Here is an 18,319-nt window from a genome sequence, read left to right on the forward strand (position 1 = left end):
ACCCCCTATCTGCTTCCAGTTTGTGTCATAGGACCTTATCCTTGCCAGGTATTTAATAAATCAAATCCTATTGCTTCAATAAAAAGAACAAAAGGGAACTTGTGTATATGTACAGCCTTTGTCAGGCAACATTAAGTAACCATTTAATGTGGGTAATGTTAGGGCAGGTGTCAGTCATTGCATTTTTCCATTATTTTGATAAAATAAAAACAGTGAAGCAACTTTCAGTGTAGAGTTCACTTGCCAGAAAACTCTAAGAAAGAATGGAGAAGGAGCTGGAGACAAGTGACCCAGGAACAGTTGCCCTGGAATGGCCTCTTTCGTGTCCTGTCCTTTGGCTTTTATCAAAGGGGGTGGTGTAAGGCTCTGAGAACCACCTATTGCTCCAACTGCATCTTCCTCCACCCCTTGCACTCCCAAGACAAGGACGTTTTGTTCAAATTTCAAACATTATCATATTACCAAATCAAGTGAAGGACACAGAGGGGAGAGATTTATTTTATAAACAGTAAGAAAATACTGTGTCTGAGAAGATGGAAGCATTGAGAAGTGTTTGAGTACATAGTCACAATATGTATTGGCTAACACTGTGACAGAACCTCTTCTCCATAAAAAAAGGTTTGTATACTCACTGAATTGCTTATTTCACTGATGTTATTTTCAGTTAACCAAATGGCTATAGGAAAATCCATTTTGAATTTATGCTGTGTGTTTAATAACTAAAAGATAAAGCAAGCATTATTATTCATCACAACAAAAATTTTAAACATTTCAGTAAAAACAACCCCTAGAATGCCATAAAATATTCACAGAATGCAGCACGTGTGATGTTGCATGGCACTTAAAAGGTTTAGGCCTTGGAAATTCCTAAAATGTCACATATCCTTAAGTATTACAATGCAAAACCTGTGTGTGTTGTTGGGTCTTGAGTGCTGTAATATGGGATAGTTTAGCAATACTGTTCAAAGTGATGGAAGATATACCAATACACAGAAATGAATTTGTTCTTAATAATGTTCTCTAGACATCAGAGCAGAGTAAGGTAGTACCTGATGCTGAGCTTACTAGGCCTGAGCTGTAATCACCTGCACTGGGCACTGCAGGAACAAATAGGCTGGTTCTGCTCTCTTACACACTTCAGTTTCTGACAGCTTCTGATGTTATCAGTCTGTGTGAGACTGTTGTAGTTTAAATTTTGGGGGGGATCCCAGGGAGGGTTCCCCAGGAGCCCCCCGGGCTCTAGGGTCGTGGGTGTTCGTGTGCTGGCAGGCAGACTCCAGATGGCTGCTGAGGTGCTGATGAGATGAGGGTTTATTCAGTCTTACCCCAGGAAGGCAGCATGGTCACTGAGGGAGAGGGGGAAGGGAAGGGGGGAGAGGGAGAAGGGGAGAGGGATGGGGAGGAAGCAGTCTCCGGAGACCACCAGGGCAAAAGAGGATGAGCCCTCTCCGTTTGCACCCTTAACAAAGAGGTTCAAAGTAGGCGTGGTAAGATTCTACAGCCAATAGTTACAGATACACGATACTGCAGGGAGGTTACAGACTTAGGATAAACTATACACTTTTCAGGGGGGAGCCAGAGCAAACCATTTCCATAAAATGCAATTCCACATGAGATGGCTTCAGATTTCTCAAACACTGTGTAGGTGGTTAAGTCAGGACTTGGGATGGTTATGTTTCTTACTGTCATATGTATGTTGGCAATGAGAAAAGCATGAAAATATTAAAATGCAGGAGCACATTTGCTATCCTTTGTTTATTGTTGGATTCTACTGCCAGTATAGTTACAGATTCAGCACTCCCTTCTTGGCCCCTCCCTCCCCCAATAGTTACTTGATGCTTTCCAAATACTCCCCTTCCTATTCTTTCTGGGCTGTACAATAAAAAGATCGTGTTTAAATGCTCTGCCTCAGCTGGTCTTTGGGAGAAAACTTGTATGACCTGGCAGTTGCCACTTGACCTGATGGCAGATATTTCACTGATGGCAGATATTTCAGTGACATGGCATCTTTGCCACACATAAAATCTTTTGCCTATCCTTTATCTCATAGGTGTTAGTGATTGTGAAAAATAGGGTTATTTAATTCATGTTCTATAAATTATTATAAGCTGGAAACTGTAATATATTGTATAAAAGTATGTGTATATGCTCAACCCGCGTGCTTCACAGACTCCTGATCTTCCTAGTCCAGAAATAGAAGGTGAAAATACGAGGCACTAATAAGACAATGGACATTGACCAACCTACCCCTGCCTACGTGCAGCGAAGATTGCCTAAAAGCAAGGATTTACTCTGATCGGTCGCCTACGTGCAGAGAAGTCATCACACACTTCTACGGTGGTTAGATTACTAAAAGCAAGGACTTACTCTGGACATGAGCATTTGAATGGACCAAGGGACTTTTTCAGGGCTTAGTGTAAACACTCTCAATTGCCGGTGCTTAGCAGAAACAATGGGAAGAGTGCTGCCGAGGGGGAAATACAGCGTATTTAAGTTGAGCCTCTGGGCAGGCGAATTCGTGTACCCAGCTAGAGACACAGACGGCCAGGGTCTGTGTCTAAGGGTCACCCTTGGCTCTTTTTCCCGGGAGAAACTCTGTCAAGTAGGTATCGCTGTTTGTGTGGGGTTTTTTTATTGCTTAAAATTCTGTGATTTGATTCCAAATTTTGTGATTTGAATTTTTAATAAACCAAATTATTGAATTTGGGAATAAATTGTCCTGGCATTTATAACAGTGATTAATGCTTTTCTTACTAAAGAGATCAGCTAAAAGTTTGGATCATTTAAGGAGTCATCTCTTTCTGCAGGTAAATAATGTGTTGCTGGAAATAAAAGTGCTTCTCCCATGTTGTTTTGAACCAATGTTGAACTTTGCTTCTTCACTCCCAAACAATACAATTACAACATATCCTTAAATACTGTTATTTTCTGTGTCCTGAGGTGTATTTACTTAAAAAAAAAAGTTGGTAAAATGCTTAACATGCCTCTCAAATTTGGAGCTAACACCTTCTGCTTCTCTTGTTTAGGCATTTAATCCTATATACATCCTTGCCCTTGTTGAAGTGTTTGCAGACCTGCTCTGTAGAGCATCAGGAGGTGATATGTATTAAGAGTTTAAAAAGTGGATTCCATGCACTTGTTTGCATTTAAGTCACTGAACTACGCTATTTGTAAGTTTGCCAGTCAGGACAAACTAATGCAGTGTTTCCTTCACTCCCAGGTTTTGGGAAGATGAGCTCATGAAATTCAATGTTCTTGAGATTCTCAGATGGATGTCACATTTGAGGTGCTTAGTGCTATTAAACTATTGCTTTCTTGCTCTTTAATGAGGACTGAACTGTGATTATTTACAGGGATTAGATGGTGAATCTTTCTTTCCTAAGGGATCATAATTAACCACCAGCAGCTATGCTAGGAATCTCAACAACTCGTGGTGTTGAGCACTAGACTGATAATTGCTTACTTATGAAGCTTTCTCACTGGTTGTGGTGTGCTCTTCTGTCCTGTGGTGGTCTGCACTCACCCCCAAAATGGACCATTTCTAGGGCAATTGCTTAAGGCCATTTTTTCAATTGGTTCTCTTAGAGTTATAAGCATTTGTTCATAAAGCTTTTCAGTTCTGTTAAAAATAAGAATTACTTTTGAATAAGTTTATAATCTGTTCATGTTGGTATACTCTGACAGCTATACAAATGAATATAGAGAGGTCACTTCTTCATCTGTGCCAACTTATTATCTGTTTCTGCAGCCTAGAGTTTAGAAAATTGTGTCCACAGACTAGCTTCACAAGCTCACAAAAAAGGGAATGAGCTGACCTGAACTCTTGTTTCTTTTCTCCTTTTTAGGCTTGCTTGAGGGAACTCCTTTTGTTGGCCAAGCAAACAGAGACTGAGACTTAAATTTTGACATAAATTGTGGTTCTACTTCATCCTCTGTTGTCCTTTGCCAGAGAGATTCCATTCTGATTTATACCCAAAGAGCACAAATGGACACACATGACCGATTGTAGTGTTTATTACTCTTTAAAGACCTTTCAAAATGTTAATTGTGTAAATCCTCTACAGCATTTAAGGGTTAGGATGTTTAGAATCCAGTGTGGGAGTTGAGCTATAAAGTAATTAAACACTTCTACAGCCAGCTTCCTTAAGTTAATGGTATTGAACTAGTTCTCTAATTTTTTAGTGATCTTTTTCATGGGACCTGCAGTTGTGAATCTGTAACCTTTTTAATCTGTAACTTATTCAGGTGGTATTCTTTGTCAAATGTTTGTACTGTGTTGTCCTTTAGGCAATTTAACACTTTCCACAGTTTTCCACAACTGGTAGTAAATACACATTGGAAGGTTGTGGTATTTTTTGTTTATTTGGAGTTTCTTCCTCACTTTTTAAATTACTTTTTGAGATTTCAGTCAAACACTTCCATGTCTGAGTTGTGGTAAACAAAGGTGGTGGTTCTTTAGAGTTTTTTTTTAGTACTCTGACCTGATGATATGTTAATGTACATCTTCCAAAACTTTTTTTTTTTAGCATATTTTTTAGTCATAGAACCTTTTTGTTTCTGTAAACTCACAACTCCTGTAATATCAGTGCTCTGCTACATTCATTATTCCAACCTTGGCCTTCTGTACACATTGTGTATAAAGACTACTCAGCAGAGCTGGCTGTACTCCTGCCTCAGCAGGTTTTAATTATGTTAGGCCTAAAAGAGAGTGCAAGGTTTTAAAGACAAAACAGTTGAATTTGATAATCTGCTGTCATGTACAAATGGTTTGCCTCAACAACTCCCACTCCCAAAAATACCTGAAAGCACACACACACAGAGAGTAATATCCAACTCCATCACTAAATAAAACTCTTAAAATGCGTGTGCCGTGCCAATTACAAATGGCGTTAGAAATTCTTACATAAGTAGCAAGTGCTCAAATCTGAAAACTGTCTAGCTAGATACACATTAAACACCTGCTTGTCAGATATAACTATTCCGTTAACATTTTGTGACTTTGTGTACCACAGAGAGAAGGTTCGGACTTTTGTACTTCATTTTGCTCTTGCTGTTGCAGACAAATCAGTTGAATAATACTGAAATGCCACTGTGCATATACACAAATTTCCTTTACTGCTAAGTGAGAATGACAAGGGAATATATGAATTTTGCATATCCTCTCATACTTTGCTCAACAGTGTGACATATCTTGGAAAACAGGGCACTGTGGGTAGATGAAATAGCTGAAATATTCTACTTGCTAGGAAATCTGTTTGGGACAGAAAGGAAAAACTAGTGAATGAACATTGATGAACAGCTGCTTGCTAGAAGTATTGCTTCCCTCTTTAGATGAGGAACCCTCACAGAGGGGCTCTTCTCCCCATAAATTCTACTGAGCTCTAGAACATGCTGTTACATAAGTTGAATTTATTTATTGATTTACACACGTAACCAAAACAAGTATTTGTCTGGTGCTTCAGTTCTAATTGCTGAAGGAAGACCTAGTGTCAGGATTACCCTTCTGGCAGGGCTTGTTTCACTCCATGATTTTTAGCACATAAGCATCATCTCAAATAACTCCCTGAAGTCGAATGTATCCATGACCTTTGTGAAAGTGTAGAGAACATCAAAACAATAATAGCTCTCTGTTTTACTGAATTGTGTATATTTTACTTTAAGGGACAAGCATTCTGAAAATACTCGACCTACATGAGTTATTAATAGCTTTCAGATTCCTAAGATAAGTTCTGGAAAATTTGCAGATTCCAATTATGATAACACTGAATATAATCTTTTCTTCTTTATTTACTAGACCCTTCAGAACCTAGGATTCAAATGCTGAGTGTAGCCTACAGGTGTCCTTGTACCTCTGTCTGCATATGATCAAGATTTTCCTATAAAATCTTTACCTGCTTGTGGTAGAATATGCTAAACACCTCTCTTATTTGTGCATATTTATGCAGTCATGTTGTGTGAAATGGTGTGCCATTGTGATGATGTTGCTGGTCTTCCAGCAGAATGATACTAAATATCTTTGAAGTCAAGATAAAAAAGTACACTCAGGATGGAGTTAAAACTGAGATGTTATCTGTGTTCAAGTAATAGCTCCAAAATGACTGAACTAATACTTGGTTAAAAACCATGTCTCAAATTTAGATACTTTGTCATTTGTGCGCTATTATTTGTATAGATTAAAGCACCACAGTTTAGGTATATGCTGAACTGAAACTTGGCATGGTGACAGTACTGAAGAACTCATGCAGGTTTGGAGTAGTGTCTGCTAGTTAGGACTTTTAAAATGTCAGTGTTAATTGTGTAGAAGTGACTGAAAGACCTGATGCTCTATGCTAACCAATGCATCCCAAAGTAGGAAGGTTTGAGCTGCAGATGTGGTTTTCCTCTGAAGTAAAATATCTTGTACCTTGTAGCCCCTTTTCTGCCCTCTCATTTTAGTGCTTATTGAAAACTTGAGTTTAATGCACAGCTTCCAGTCCCAGGGACTGATACAGCACCTATTTTGTAGATGTGCTAAGCATACTGACATGAACTCAGAGCTCTGTGTTCATGTTTTCAGTAAGAATTTGCTATTTCAAGCATGTTTAGCAGCTTTATTTCCAAGAAACAAAGGGAGAGACTGATGTATTGAAGACCACTTATCTAGAAAAGTCTCCCAAACAATTTTCTGCCTGAATCCTGTGATGGGAGCTAGAAAGGCTGCTCTGGTGGCTCCCCAGAAATTCTACTTACTCTTTCATCCTACTGGATTACGAGGGAAAAGCCTAGAGGAGTCCTGCCGCTGATTCGCTGTCTCACAGGGGTCATCCTGATCCCTGCAGAATCCAGCCTGTGAAAGACAATGCCAGCATATCGTGTCTCAGATGTCCTGCTGACACCACTGTGCTTTTCTAATCAAACTAATATTGACAAATGGCTGCTTCTCCTTTTTTCTGAGGTAACCCTTGTTCTTTAGATACATACAATTCAGTGCAGATATGTCAATAGAATCTGAGCTTGTAGTTTTCTGTCATGTACCAACCATCCCCTGGGGTCCTCTGGTGGATTTAGAGGTCATCAGCAGGTAAGAGGTCACTACTAGACATGTTCCCACAAAACATGTATTGTTTCATCAGTGTTATTGAGGCTTTCAAGTTGCTAAAGCTAATTTTAGAACAATAAAAAATTTAAATTTAGAAGTGTGTTTGCAAGACTTGGGAAGACTAGGCTAAAATACTATTAAAATTCGCTTTGAATTTGTAAATGTAAAATTTCTTTTCTATAATGGTACGGTTTAAAATAAGGTTTGAAAAAGAACTCCAAACTGTTGAACTTCCCTTTTCCTACAAGATGAATTTAACTGATAAAAATGTGCAGTGTCTATTTTGCTTTTTTTTCCCCAAAAAATTGCAGAGGACCTGTATTTTTTTTCCAGAAGAGGACTTTTGGTAAAGATTGTTTTAGCAATGTGAGGCAAAATGAGCAGTGTTCATCTTCATGGTGAATACTGCTCTATTTTTAAGACAGTTTATTACTTCCTATCTCTCAGCACACCTATCTAAGATGCTTTGAGTTATGACTGACAACTGCTATAGGCTGGCTCAGCTCTCCAGACACTATCTCACTTCAAAGCTGTAGCCCAACAGCTTCTGGCTTTGGGAGTCAGATGCCTGTTTACTAACTGAAAATTAGAGATGGTCCTAGGCTAAAACTTCAGACTCCAAACATGTTTAAGCCTTGACAGTAGCAATAGGGTCTAAATAATCTTGACCCTATGCTAACAAGGTGAGTACAGATAATATTTCTAAAGTGTCAGTGGAATTTTACAAGCTTAGTTTATTAATGAGCAGCTATGAGCTGAAGATAATTTCATCTGCATATCTTCATTAAAGACAATTCTTATTGTTGTGGTTGAAGAGCCTTAAATATCTCTATAACTGAAAATGTAAACAGTGAAGGATTTAAGAGAGTTATTTTATTACAGAGGTTTTGTTTTAAAGATTTTTTAAAACAATAATTAGTCCTGAGGAGCAAATGTATCACATATAAGAAACAGTGTGTTTTAAAGTTTCACAGAGAGAGCTAATGAACTGACTAGTGTAGGTTGTAGAACAAGTAATACCTCTTGCTGGTTGAAATCTTGCTTAATGTTAACCTCTTGTGGGAGCCAAGCTTCTCACGGTAGTGAACAGCACAAAACAGGTACTGATAGTGCAGCCTAAGAAACGAAGCAGGTTATGATTGATTTACCATAGCAATGCCATTATACCTCTCGTACTTCGAGGTCCGTATCGTGCCCCAGCCACTTGTAATTCACTATTAAATTATTTGAATTAGAGTCAAACTATTTTGTGAAAGTTGAGATCCCACTTTTTCCTTTGAAAGTTGAACAGTACAAGTATGAGGAATTTTGTGCCTCAAAGTAAAGATCCCTTCTAATTCTCTAGCTTCAGAAACTTTTCTACTGTGACCTATAAGAACACTTTTCCAGTGCCAGTCCATGTACCCAAGCTTTCAAAAATGAGTGAAGATCTGCAGATTGGTGAGATTCAGGCTTTTATATGTTAAGAATTTTAAGCCAAACAAAAGCCAAATTGTTTGGCTTTGGTGGTTTTGAGTATTCACAATACACTTGGACTGTGTTTCTAGAGCTCTGATCTTAGAATTCCCTTTCAGTATAAAAGACCATATAACTGAGGATAACGGCAAGATTCCCGAGCTGGCAATATTGGAGTATCTATCTTAGCATATGGTTCATCTGTAATTCATGATGTGAGTCTCTGGAAGTTAAAGTATAGTGGCTGTGAGAGTTTGAGTCTCTCTGGTCAAGTTAAAAATGATCAAATGGAACTGCAGGGAATTCACTCACCCCAGTGAAGACAATTATTTAGAGAAAATATTTGAAAAAGGGTTTCAGTCTTAACTACCTGGGTACTTCCCTCAAAATATCCATTGCTGTATACCATTTCATGAAAGGGTGTTTAGTTACAGGATATAAGTTTTAAATCCTCTTTAAATAGTTAATTCAAATAAGAGTTGAGAGAAAAAAGGTGAAAATGTTGGTACAAAGGCTGGGTGTGTCTATTTTACCTGCCAAATTACAGCATTATAATATGATTTCCATTTTCAAATAGATTTTTTTCAGTAGTTTGAATGACAATAAACAGGGTTCTTCTGACTTTGTGGTAAGTAAATAACAAGTATGATTACAAATCATGTTAGCTTTGATGTCATTAGCTACAGCTTCAGTGAGTTTCTTATAAGAAATCCACCTCAGAGAGGTTTTGGCCCCATATAAGATTGGGGAAGCTGATTAATTTGTCATCTTGCCCACTGCCAGTCACCATCTGGTGCCCTGGCACTTAGTGGTAGTTTAAATGTAACAGCAACACCTGTAACAGGTGTAAGAAAAGCAGGAACGAAACAATAGCGAATCAGGACTGTGAAGTACTGTTGGGCAATACCTGGTTTGCAGTGTACAAACAGATTGTTCTGTCAGTTTTAGAGGGAGAATTGGGCTCTGTTAGTGTTTGCTTAAGATTTATCAGACTTGACATAACAAAGGTCAGACTTCCTGATTAGGTCTGTACATCCCAAAAATATACACAAATGCTGGAGTTATTCTTCAAGTGCTGCATGTGCAGTTGGAAAGGTACATGACCTCTTGTCTTACTGTGCCCTTCTAGTTCTTGCAGGCTTTCTCAGTGACAGTTTAGAAACTTTGTATTTCTTTTAAATTAGAGCAGTATGAATGCATCACACCTGGAGGAAAAAATTTTGGCTGTCTCTCAGAAATAAAGTAGGATTTTCATTCTGCCAAGGATTCCCAACAGAAAATAAATCTTAATGGAATTATCCAGGAATTCCTTGAACTTTTCAGCATTATGCAAATATGAGCCTAAGAATGAATGCAAATATGAGTTTAATTATAAAAATTTAAATGATCTTTTATATTTCTGCTAAAAAAGGAAGTCTTAAAATAATAAATTTTGAGATGAACTCTTTGGCTTCACAGAACAGAGCACTGACAAATCTTGATGCAACCTGTTTTGATTTACCTGTTATAGCCAGGTTACGGTTACTTCCAATTTAGCTGCTGGTTATAAGGCACTTTTCAAATCTAGACTTTTAAAATTTCAGAATGACTGCAATAATCTGCTGTTACTATAGCTGTGTTTAGAAACACACACAGAAGAAACTATAGGAGGTGCCAGTTTTGCTACTAACATAGCTGCTGCCCAACCAGTGTTGCAATTCTCTTAGCAGCAAGAGAATGTTGTGTTGATTTCACTGGAAGAGAGCCAAAATGCACATGCAAATAAAGAAGTGGGTAAAGTGGAGTATCTTCAGCCTCGGCTGTTGGTAGAACCAGTACAGATGGGGACATTTGGAACAACTTGTAGCTGAGCTGTGCCCAGGCTGTTTTAGCTGCCACCAACCAAGTAAGATGGAAGTGTAAAAGTATATCAGTGATTCAGGCTTTAATTCAAGAGCAGTGACAGGTTTTTCAGTATTAAAATTAATATTATTGTAGCTCTCTTGATTTTCCTCCCCCCTGCCCATTAGTAGGTTATGCTGCTGGCTTTTTTTTTTTTTTTTCCTGCTAGATGCTTTGTACATTGTGGCATGGAAGTTTTTCATGAAAGATTTATCTAAATCAGTTCTGTTGCTCATTAAGTACCTTTTTAACCATGCCTCCTTCATAGTGCTGTTACCTGGACTACTTGGCACAGACAGTACAAAATTCTGGTTTCAGAAAATTTGGAATCTGGAACTGTGCCTCAGCTCACGTAATTCAGCATAGTTTCACAGTGATCGAAATGAGAATCTTAAAAATACCCCCCAAATTCTCTGAAAACACACTGTCTCTGCCTGCTACATGGACATGTAGCAGTATTTTGTAAAACACAGTAGCAGGATAACTTAATAGTACAGATCTTTGCTGAGCTGGGGCTGCTGTCCTGCACCATGAGCATTTTTATCTTAACCATTTGAGCAATAGCCCCCAGAAAGACACCTGTGACCAGTCACAATTTTCTCTGTTTGTTAAAAAGCGTGCATGAAATCACATGGTTTGTTGTGCATTAATCCTGCCTGAAAAGGTAGACTAGACACAAATCCGTGTCTCAGCCCGTGGGAGGGGAGGGTGTTGCCATGAATTTTCCTGGTTTGCTGAGCGTTCATATTAAAGGAGAAATGTGCAGTTTCTCACGCTGGTGAATTGTAAACACAGGACCATGTTTTGTAAATATTGGCAATGTTATGAATACTTTCTCCAAGAGAAGGGGAGGTTGAATGACAGCCTCCTGGACCAATGTGACAGGAGAGGTGGCGATACCCTTCTCCAATCCATGGTCACCTTGCCACAGATATATAATGGAAAAATAAACTATGGGCAGGTCTTCTGCCCTGCTGCTGTTGATGCACCCAGATCTGTGTCCCCAGTCTGTTTTCCTGGTTGGGCCTCCACGGTGATAGGAGGGGACTGAGAGAAGCAGGTTGCCTAACTGGCTGCCAACCGAAGGACTCATTCCAAGGTCCAGGAGCCTCGGCTCTGGAGATAGCATTGGTGAGGTGGGTACGGCGGGGCCGTACCTGTGTGCCTGGCTGGACCTGGACCTTGGCCTCCGTTATCCCTTCTGCCATCCAGTGGGTCAGGGCAGCTGGGTGTGGGGCAAGGTGCTGCATGGCAGGTGGGGCAGGCGGGCAAGCTGCGCGGGGCAGCGGGGGCAATGACCCTGATGGTTGTGTGACCCTTGGCCCCTGGACCGGGCTTGGCGGCAAGCGGGACTTTTGCATCCCCCCCCTTTGCCCGAGCATGGGGCGATCTCGGACAGCCCCGCGCCACCTCCTGTGGTGACAGAGGGCGGCAGGGAGCCCCGTGGCTGCCCTCAGCCCCCGGGCGGCGGGGTTCGTCGGGGCTCGGTGAGCGGCACCGCCCGCCCCGCGTCCCCACTATGGCCCCGGGGAGGGGCCTGGCGGGCGGGCCCCGCTCCCGCCCCGCGAGGCCCGTGGGGAGGGGCGAGGGCGGTGGGGCTGCGCCATCCGCCACACTCGCCGCGTCCCGCCGGGATGGAGGGGTAGCGCCCAGGCGCCGCCGACGCGACGAGCTTCACCGACGATGTGCTGCGCGTCTTCGGGGCCAACCACAGCCTGTCGGGGGGGCAACTCTCCGCGCTGCTGCAGCGCCTGGGAGCCGCGCCCGCCCTGGGCTCGGCGTTGCCGCTCGCCCACCTGCAGCACAACCAGGTACCGGCACCGCGGGGGCTCCGCGGCCACCGCCGGGCTGGGAGCGGCCAGGAGCGAGGGCGCCGGGCCGGCTGGGCAGCTCCGTAGTGTCCTAAGTCTCGCCGCCCTCGTGTTTGCTCACGGTGAAGCCGGGAAGGAGGGAGGGAGAGAGGAAGGGAGCAAATGTCTGCTGAGCTCTGGGCACAGGTACCGGTGCGCCGCTGAGAGCAGCTTGCGGCACGGGAGAAGCTGCCGTGCCTCAGCGAGCTGCTGCGGCGCGGGCTGCCGCGGGATTGGCACTCCGTCCTCGCTGCTCGGCTCCTAAACTCACTTTTCCCGGTTAACTAGCATCTGTCCAGCAGCGAGGCATGTATGAGAGCCAGCTAGTGTTTCCCTCCCAGAGCTGAATAAGCAAATCTTCAGGACTTGTTAAAATACAGTTGTCGTGAGACAGCAAAAACTCGATTATAGAAACAAGTCTCCTTGTGTAAAAAAAATTATTCAGAAATTGTCATGTCTTTTGTCTAATTTGAGTACAAACTGTACACTCATTGATTAATCTACCAAAAGCCTTAAATATCAGTTTAATTTCCTGACTGGATATCATTGGAATATTACTTCTCTTTAAAACGTTTGTACTCTCTTTAATGTCTCCATAAGAAACTCAGATCTAGTTGCTACTTTTAAACCCTGTGTAATTTCACTTACCTGGACCGTTCTGGATTGAATTTGTTTCCTTGAAGTGAAACTTTGAGACTGGTGGCAATTTCCATATGCTCAGAAATCAGACACAAAGTTAGTCACGAAAAATGAAAGCTGGAAGGACTATTTTCTCTGGTTTGATTCCACTCCCTAAGAAACAGAAGAGGGATGGCTCTAGGGACCTTGAGAATTGTTTTTTAACATGGAGTAGTAGTTCTGCTTTTTCTGTGAAGGAGACAAACCTTGAATAAGCTCTTTGTTTTAGAAAGGTTTATTTGGGACTTAACTCCCCTGAAATCAATGTAGTATTCAGTATAAGCATAGCAATGTTTGCAGGAGCCGATGCTTTCAAATCTCACAAATTGAACACTGTTCCAACTCAGTGTGTTACAAATATAAACATTCCCAGCCACACATGCTAAATACAAGTTTGAAGTGTTGAGTATGGCTATAAAAAGCAGCTTTCTTTAAAAGGGTACAGAAATGAGTAGATTCTTCAGTCCTTCAGGTTTTCCATCTGCAAAAGCACATAACTCTCGTACACAGGCTTTGGCACAGGCTATGGCACAGGCTACAGAAGGGGAAAAAAGTAATGCTCTTTCCTATTACTACAAATGCATGTTCCTCATTAGTAACTTGAAGTTTAACTGAAACAAATTTTTTTTTACAGGCCTGTTCTAATTGTGTTCATGTTGAATAATATCTAGGATATCACACTGAAATGTGTCTACTTTTTTGCTGAGTTATTTGTATTCTTTCTTAAAATTTGCCTTATGGCTGCTCCATCAGCTTGAACCATTAAAGCAAGTGCATTTTGATACCTCAGAGATGTCAGGTATGTCCATGACTTTGGGCATGGGGTGCATGCAAATACATACTCGCACCACGTAAATCCTGTGTGACTGTATTTATACATTGTGAATCTTTGTGCTTACAACTTGATAATTCGGCATCTGCTGGTTATGACAAAAGACATGAGGTGGCCTAATACAAGTTTGGGTGTTGGAAGGCATCAGAGGCCCAAGTTCTACTGATTCTTGACAGAGGAAAGTGAATACCTCTGGAGAATGATTAGTCTTCCTCAAGGCAGCTGAATCCATTCAGGCTGCAAAATTGTCTGACCGTAGGAGGGCACAAAGTTTATCTTAGACTTTCAGTTCTTAACTTCTGTGTCCAGAGCTAGTGGGATGACTTCCAGGCCTTTCTTCAAATCAAGATAACATACCCCTGCTCTTCAGAGAGTCCTTCATCCCCAGCCTGAAGGAATTTTTAGTGGAGAATTGGTCTGTAAGGGACAGGTGATACAGCACCTGGCAGGAAGGAACAGTCTCTGTAATTTTATCCCAGTATCAGTGTTTAGTTTTAATGTCTCATTCACAAGAATTTTGGTAAGCCTGTTAATCTCATGAAAAGATCCACAAGAAGCTCATCCATTTTCTTAAAGATTGAAAGTCTGAGTGTGTAAGCCAAAAGAAGATGGATAGATTTGTTTTCCTTCAATACCAGGTTGACTTGAAAAGGAAGAATAAAAAATGATTTAAGATAGTGTTTGAGTGTAGGTGTTTGTGGGAACTTGTGTCCTATGATGTCTGTAAAGATGCTAATTTTTAAGGTAGAAGGAAAAAAACGATTATTTGAGCACCCTTTTGAAATTTGGATTGAACTGTCACCAATTTCTTGTACTTTTTGTCTCTTTTTGCTTTCATCGTGCACTTTTATAATTATTTTTATTTTGTGTTTATATTTCCTTTGCTCTTCAATTTTTCTGTTATCACCTTTTCTTAACATTGTCCTGGGGTGATAGGACATTTTCATGCTTTGTATCCCAATCGTGTGTTTCTGTTCCCGTGCTCCCGGTTTGTTTTGTCTATTAGCCACGCCCCTCCCCCCAGCTGCTGGCTCTCGCTTGCTGCTGCTAGCTTTAGGCTCACTCTGCTGGCTTTGCTCTCTTGCCTTTTTTTTTTTTTTTTCTCTTTTTTGCTTGCTTTTTGCCGTTTTTCTGCTTTTTTTTCCCCCTTCTTTCATTCCTCCCCTTCCCTGAAGACATCGGAACCGGCTCTGGACCTTGATCTGGGAACGTCAAGGAACTCCCCCCAGAGTCTGCATCTGAGAGAAGCTTTGGCACCCTCCCCAGCAGAGACTGTCCAAGCCGTTCGTCCTCTCTTGGACTGGTGAAAACATTTCTTGTCAGCTGGGGCTGTTTTTCTTGTGTTGGGGAGTGTTTTTTGTTGTTTCTTAATAAACAAGTTTTTTCCACTTTTCCTCCGAGGAAATTCCTCCCGAACCTGGTGGTGTTGGGGGGGAGGAGTTGTGGAGGTTTGTTTCCTTTAAGGGGCTCCTTTGGAGATTTTTCCCTAATTTGTCCTAAACCAGGACAAACATGTAAGCTAAGACTTTGTCAGAGAAATAAGTGGTAATTGAGCAAGCACAAATACTGATCAGTGCTGTTTTTTCACCTTTTACTGTGGAATTGGCACATATTTTAGTCCTACTAATAGGGGTAAAATTAGGAATTGCAGTCTACTAGGGATGATGGATTGTTACTTGCTCTGTATTTTACATTATTAGCAAGATGTAAAAGCCATGAAACCATACTTGATCGTCTATCACCAAATTCATTGTAGTATTGTGGGATTGCATTTTATGGAAATGGTTTGCTCTGGCTCACCCTTGGAAAATGTATGGTTTATCCCCAGTCTGTACCCTCCCCGCAGTATCCTGTATCTGTAACCTCATTGGCTGGAGAATGTTACCGCGCCCCTTTGAACCTCTGTGATAAGAATGCCAAGGCAGAAGGCTCTCCCCTCTTGCCCCTCTTCCCCTGGAGGCGTCCGGACGCTCCTCTCTCCTCTCCCCCCCTTCCCCCTCCCCCCTCCCCTTTCCCTCTCCCTCAGTGAATAAACCCTCACCTCATCAGCACCCCACCGGCATCTGAGTCTCCTTGCCTGCAAGCCCGGGAACACCACGACCCCAAAAGACCCCGGGGGTCTCCGGGGGGCACTCCCGGAGGACCCCCCATAAATTTAAACAACAACAGAGTATGGCAGACATACACATGTGTGCCGAAGGGTTAAATGAAATGCTCAAAATTTGTTGTCAAAAAATACCTGGAATGTAAATGAGCATTGGAAAGAAGGCATGCTAACATCACCTTTTTTTAATGCTTTGATGTAATTGGTAGGTACTAAAATCATGCCTCTATTTCCTTCTTTGGCTTTCCTAAATCTATATTTATGCCAGTCTAGATGTTATACCTCAATACTGTGTTTTAATGTAATGCATTTTATTTTGAATAAAATATTTTGACAAAATTAATTTTTTTATTAATATTTGTAATGGGATATAATTACCTTTCATCTCAGGATGTATCAAAACCTAGTAAGTTTAGTAGACAGACTAGAACCAGGCTAGTATATGCTTTGATTTGAGGATTTTTTGGGTAGTTTTTCACTAGTTACAACTTGTCCTTTTGAAAGAATGGAGACTAGAGTGACAGAGTGTGGCTTCATCCAACATCATGACCTGATGTTACCTGGCCAGTGAGATGCTAAATAGGCTTAGTTGATTTACCCTCTAAGTGTCTTATTTCTACAATATTTTCAGCAAATTTCAGTATTTGTGGACAGTTCTTAGCTCCCAGCATGGACAGCTGCCTTACACATGTTGTGGGGTGTGTGAAATCCCTAAAGAACACGTGCATTTGAGCAGCTTCATCTGACTCTTTCACATGGAGTGCTGCTTATTGAAGGATTGTTCATCTGTATCATCCAGTTTTTACCTGTCCTAAGTGACACAAGGGTGTTACCACATCAGCATTAGATGCTTTCATTTCTTACAAGTAAGTTGAGGAAGGCACAGCTGTATGTCTCTATTTTGCCTTATCCATGCTCAGACTAAGTTAAGGAAAAAAACAACTTATTAAATAGGCATTCACTGCATTTACTGTTTGCTGTTGCTACTGTGGAACTCACTGCTCAGCCCTGGGGTGGGCTGGGCTGGTATTTAATCTGGCAACATCTAGGAATTGCAGTGCAGGATGCTGTTGAGTATTTTAGTGCTTCACATGTGGAATGCTACAGATAAAACAGGTAGAGCAATGATAAGAACACAGCAGAAGATCAGAGAAGGGACTGGTGCATTTCAAAGGTGGTTGTTATTGTAGCATTTTTGTTAATTTCTCCAGTTAGAAGAATCCCCTATTGTTCGATCATTTTTGGGAGAGGCTTACCAGGGTAAAAGTAAACATCTGTTTGAATAACATAGTTGATAGTTTAATTTTTTCTAAGTCTCAGTATTCTGTAACTGTGTAAAATCTATGATTCAAGTCCTCCCAAGTTTTGATGAAAGCATTTTTAAAATTATTTTTTAACAGTTCAGGGATGATTGATTATGTTATATATTTTTTGCAATTGTTTGCTAAACACTTGGTGACAGTCACATTAGAGGAAATCCTCTCACCTTATCATTGTGATAAGGTCTTGCTGCACAGCAGGGGACAGACACAACTGCAGACTTGGTGAGTCAGGACATCATTTTCAGTCGCCTGTTCCACAAGGCTAAATTTTCTCTCTGATGAGATGGTCCATCAGTCTTATAAAGTAAATATCTGATGTTTTTACAGCAGTGTGGCTGTGTTAATGTATTTATTTATCCTGCAAAGATAAATGCAGAGTTTTGCAGTGTGCAAACATGCCTTGTTCCAGTCCAAGGCTTCTAATAGATTCAGTCTTTTAATTAATCCTTTAATTGTGCTGATGAATTCATGCAAGCTTGCTTTTAGGGTCTTGGATGTATGTAGGAGTTTACTGAGAGTATGAGGTGACCTATAACAATGAATCATTTATGAAATGAACAGGGCTAAATGCCTTTATTAACATTCAGCTTCTTATTAAAATGACCAGCTGGGTGGTAGAGCCCGACGGAGTTTTTCCATGCTGCTGTAGCAATCTGGAGGAGCAGGAAATGTCCCAGTTCATCACTCAGCTGCAAGCCGTAGGTGCCGAGTCCTTGTTCCCATGGGAACAGCTAGAAGCTCTATCTGGTCAACCCTGAGAAGGCAGACTGGTGCTAGTCTGGTTGCTGAAGTGCAAAGCAGCAGATGTCAGCTCTTTATCCTCATGGAAAAACCTCGAGAGTTTCTCTCTGAATCAGTCACTCAAGCTGGCCCAGTCCCCATACCAGTCAGCCTCTCAATAGATCATGGCTAGTCTTCAAACCAGGCCAGGGCGTGAGTCTACTTCATCCTCGGCCAGGGCACCATCTAGTTCCTCTCTGTTGCGTCCAGCTCTCCATCTTGGGGTGCTTTTCTTCTCGAAAAACTCTCCCAAGATTCACAGGGTCAGTTTTATTTGCATATGCACCCTTCCTCGAGTAGGCAGTGGGGGGGGGGGGGGGGGTGGCTGGCTAGGTGAGC

General features: G+C 41.3%; 1 protein-coding gene across 2 annotated transcripts in view; it reads left to right on the forward strand.

Moving 5' to 3' along the window:
- Positions 1 to 11,390: 11,390 nt before the first annotated feature.
- Positions 11,391 to 18,319, forward strand: part of LOC134565066 (uncharacterized) — a 32,466-nt gene continuing 25,537 nt past the window's right edge. The window contains exon 1 of one of the 2 annotated variants that reach the window (XM_063424444.1): positions 11,391 to 11,550. Coding sequence is in view for 1 of the 2 variants with exons in the window: in XM_063424443.1 (XP_063280513.1) it covers positions 11,934 to 12,225 (292 nt within the window). In the remaining variant the exon portion in view is untranslated. The other variant, XM_063424443.1, reaches the window with a different exon arrangement.

Source organism: Prinia subflava (assembly GCF_021018805.1).
Source record: "Prinia subflava isolate CZ2003 ecotype Zambia chromosome W unlocalized genomic scaffold, Cam_Psub_1.2 scaffold_32_NEW, whole genome shotgun sequence".
NCBI lineage: Eukaryota > Metazoa > Chordata > Aves > Passeriformes > Cisticolidae > Prinia > Prinia subflava.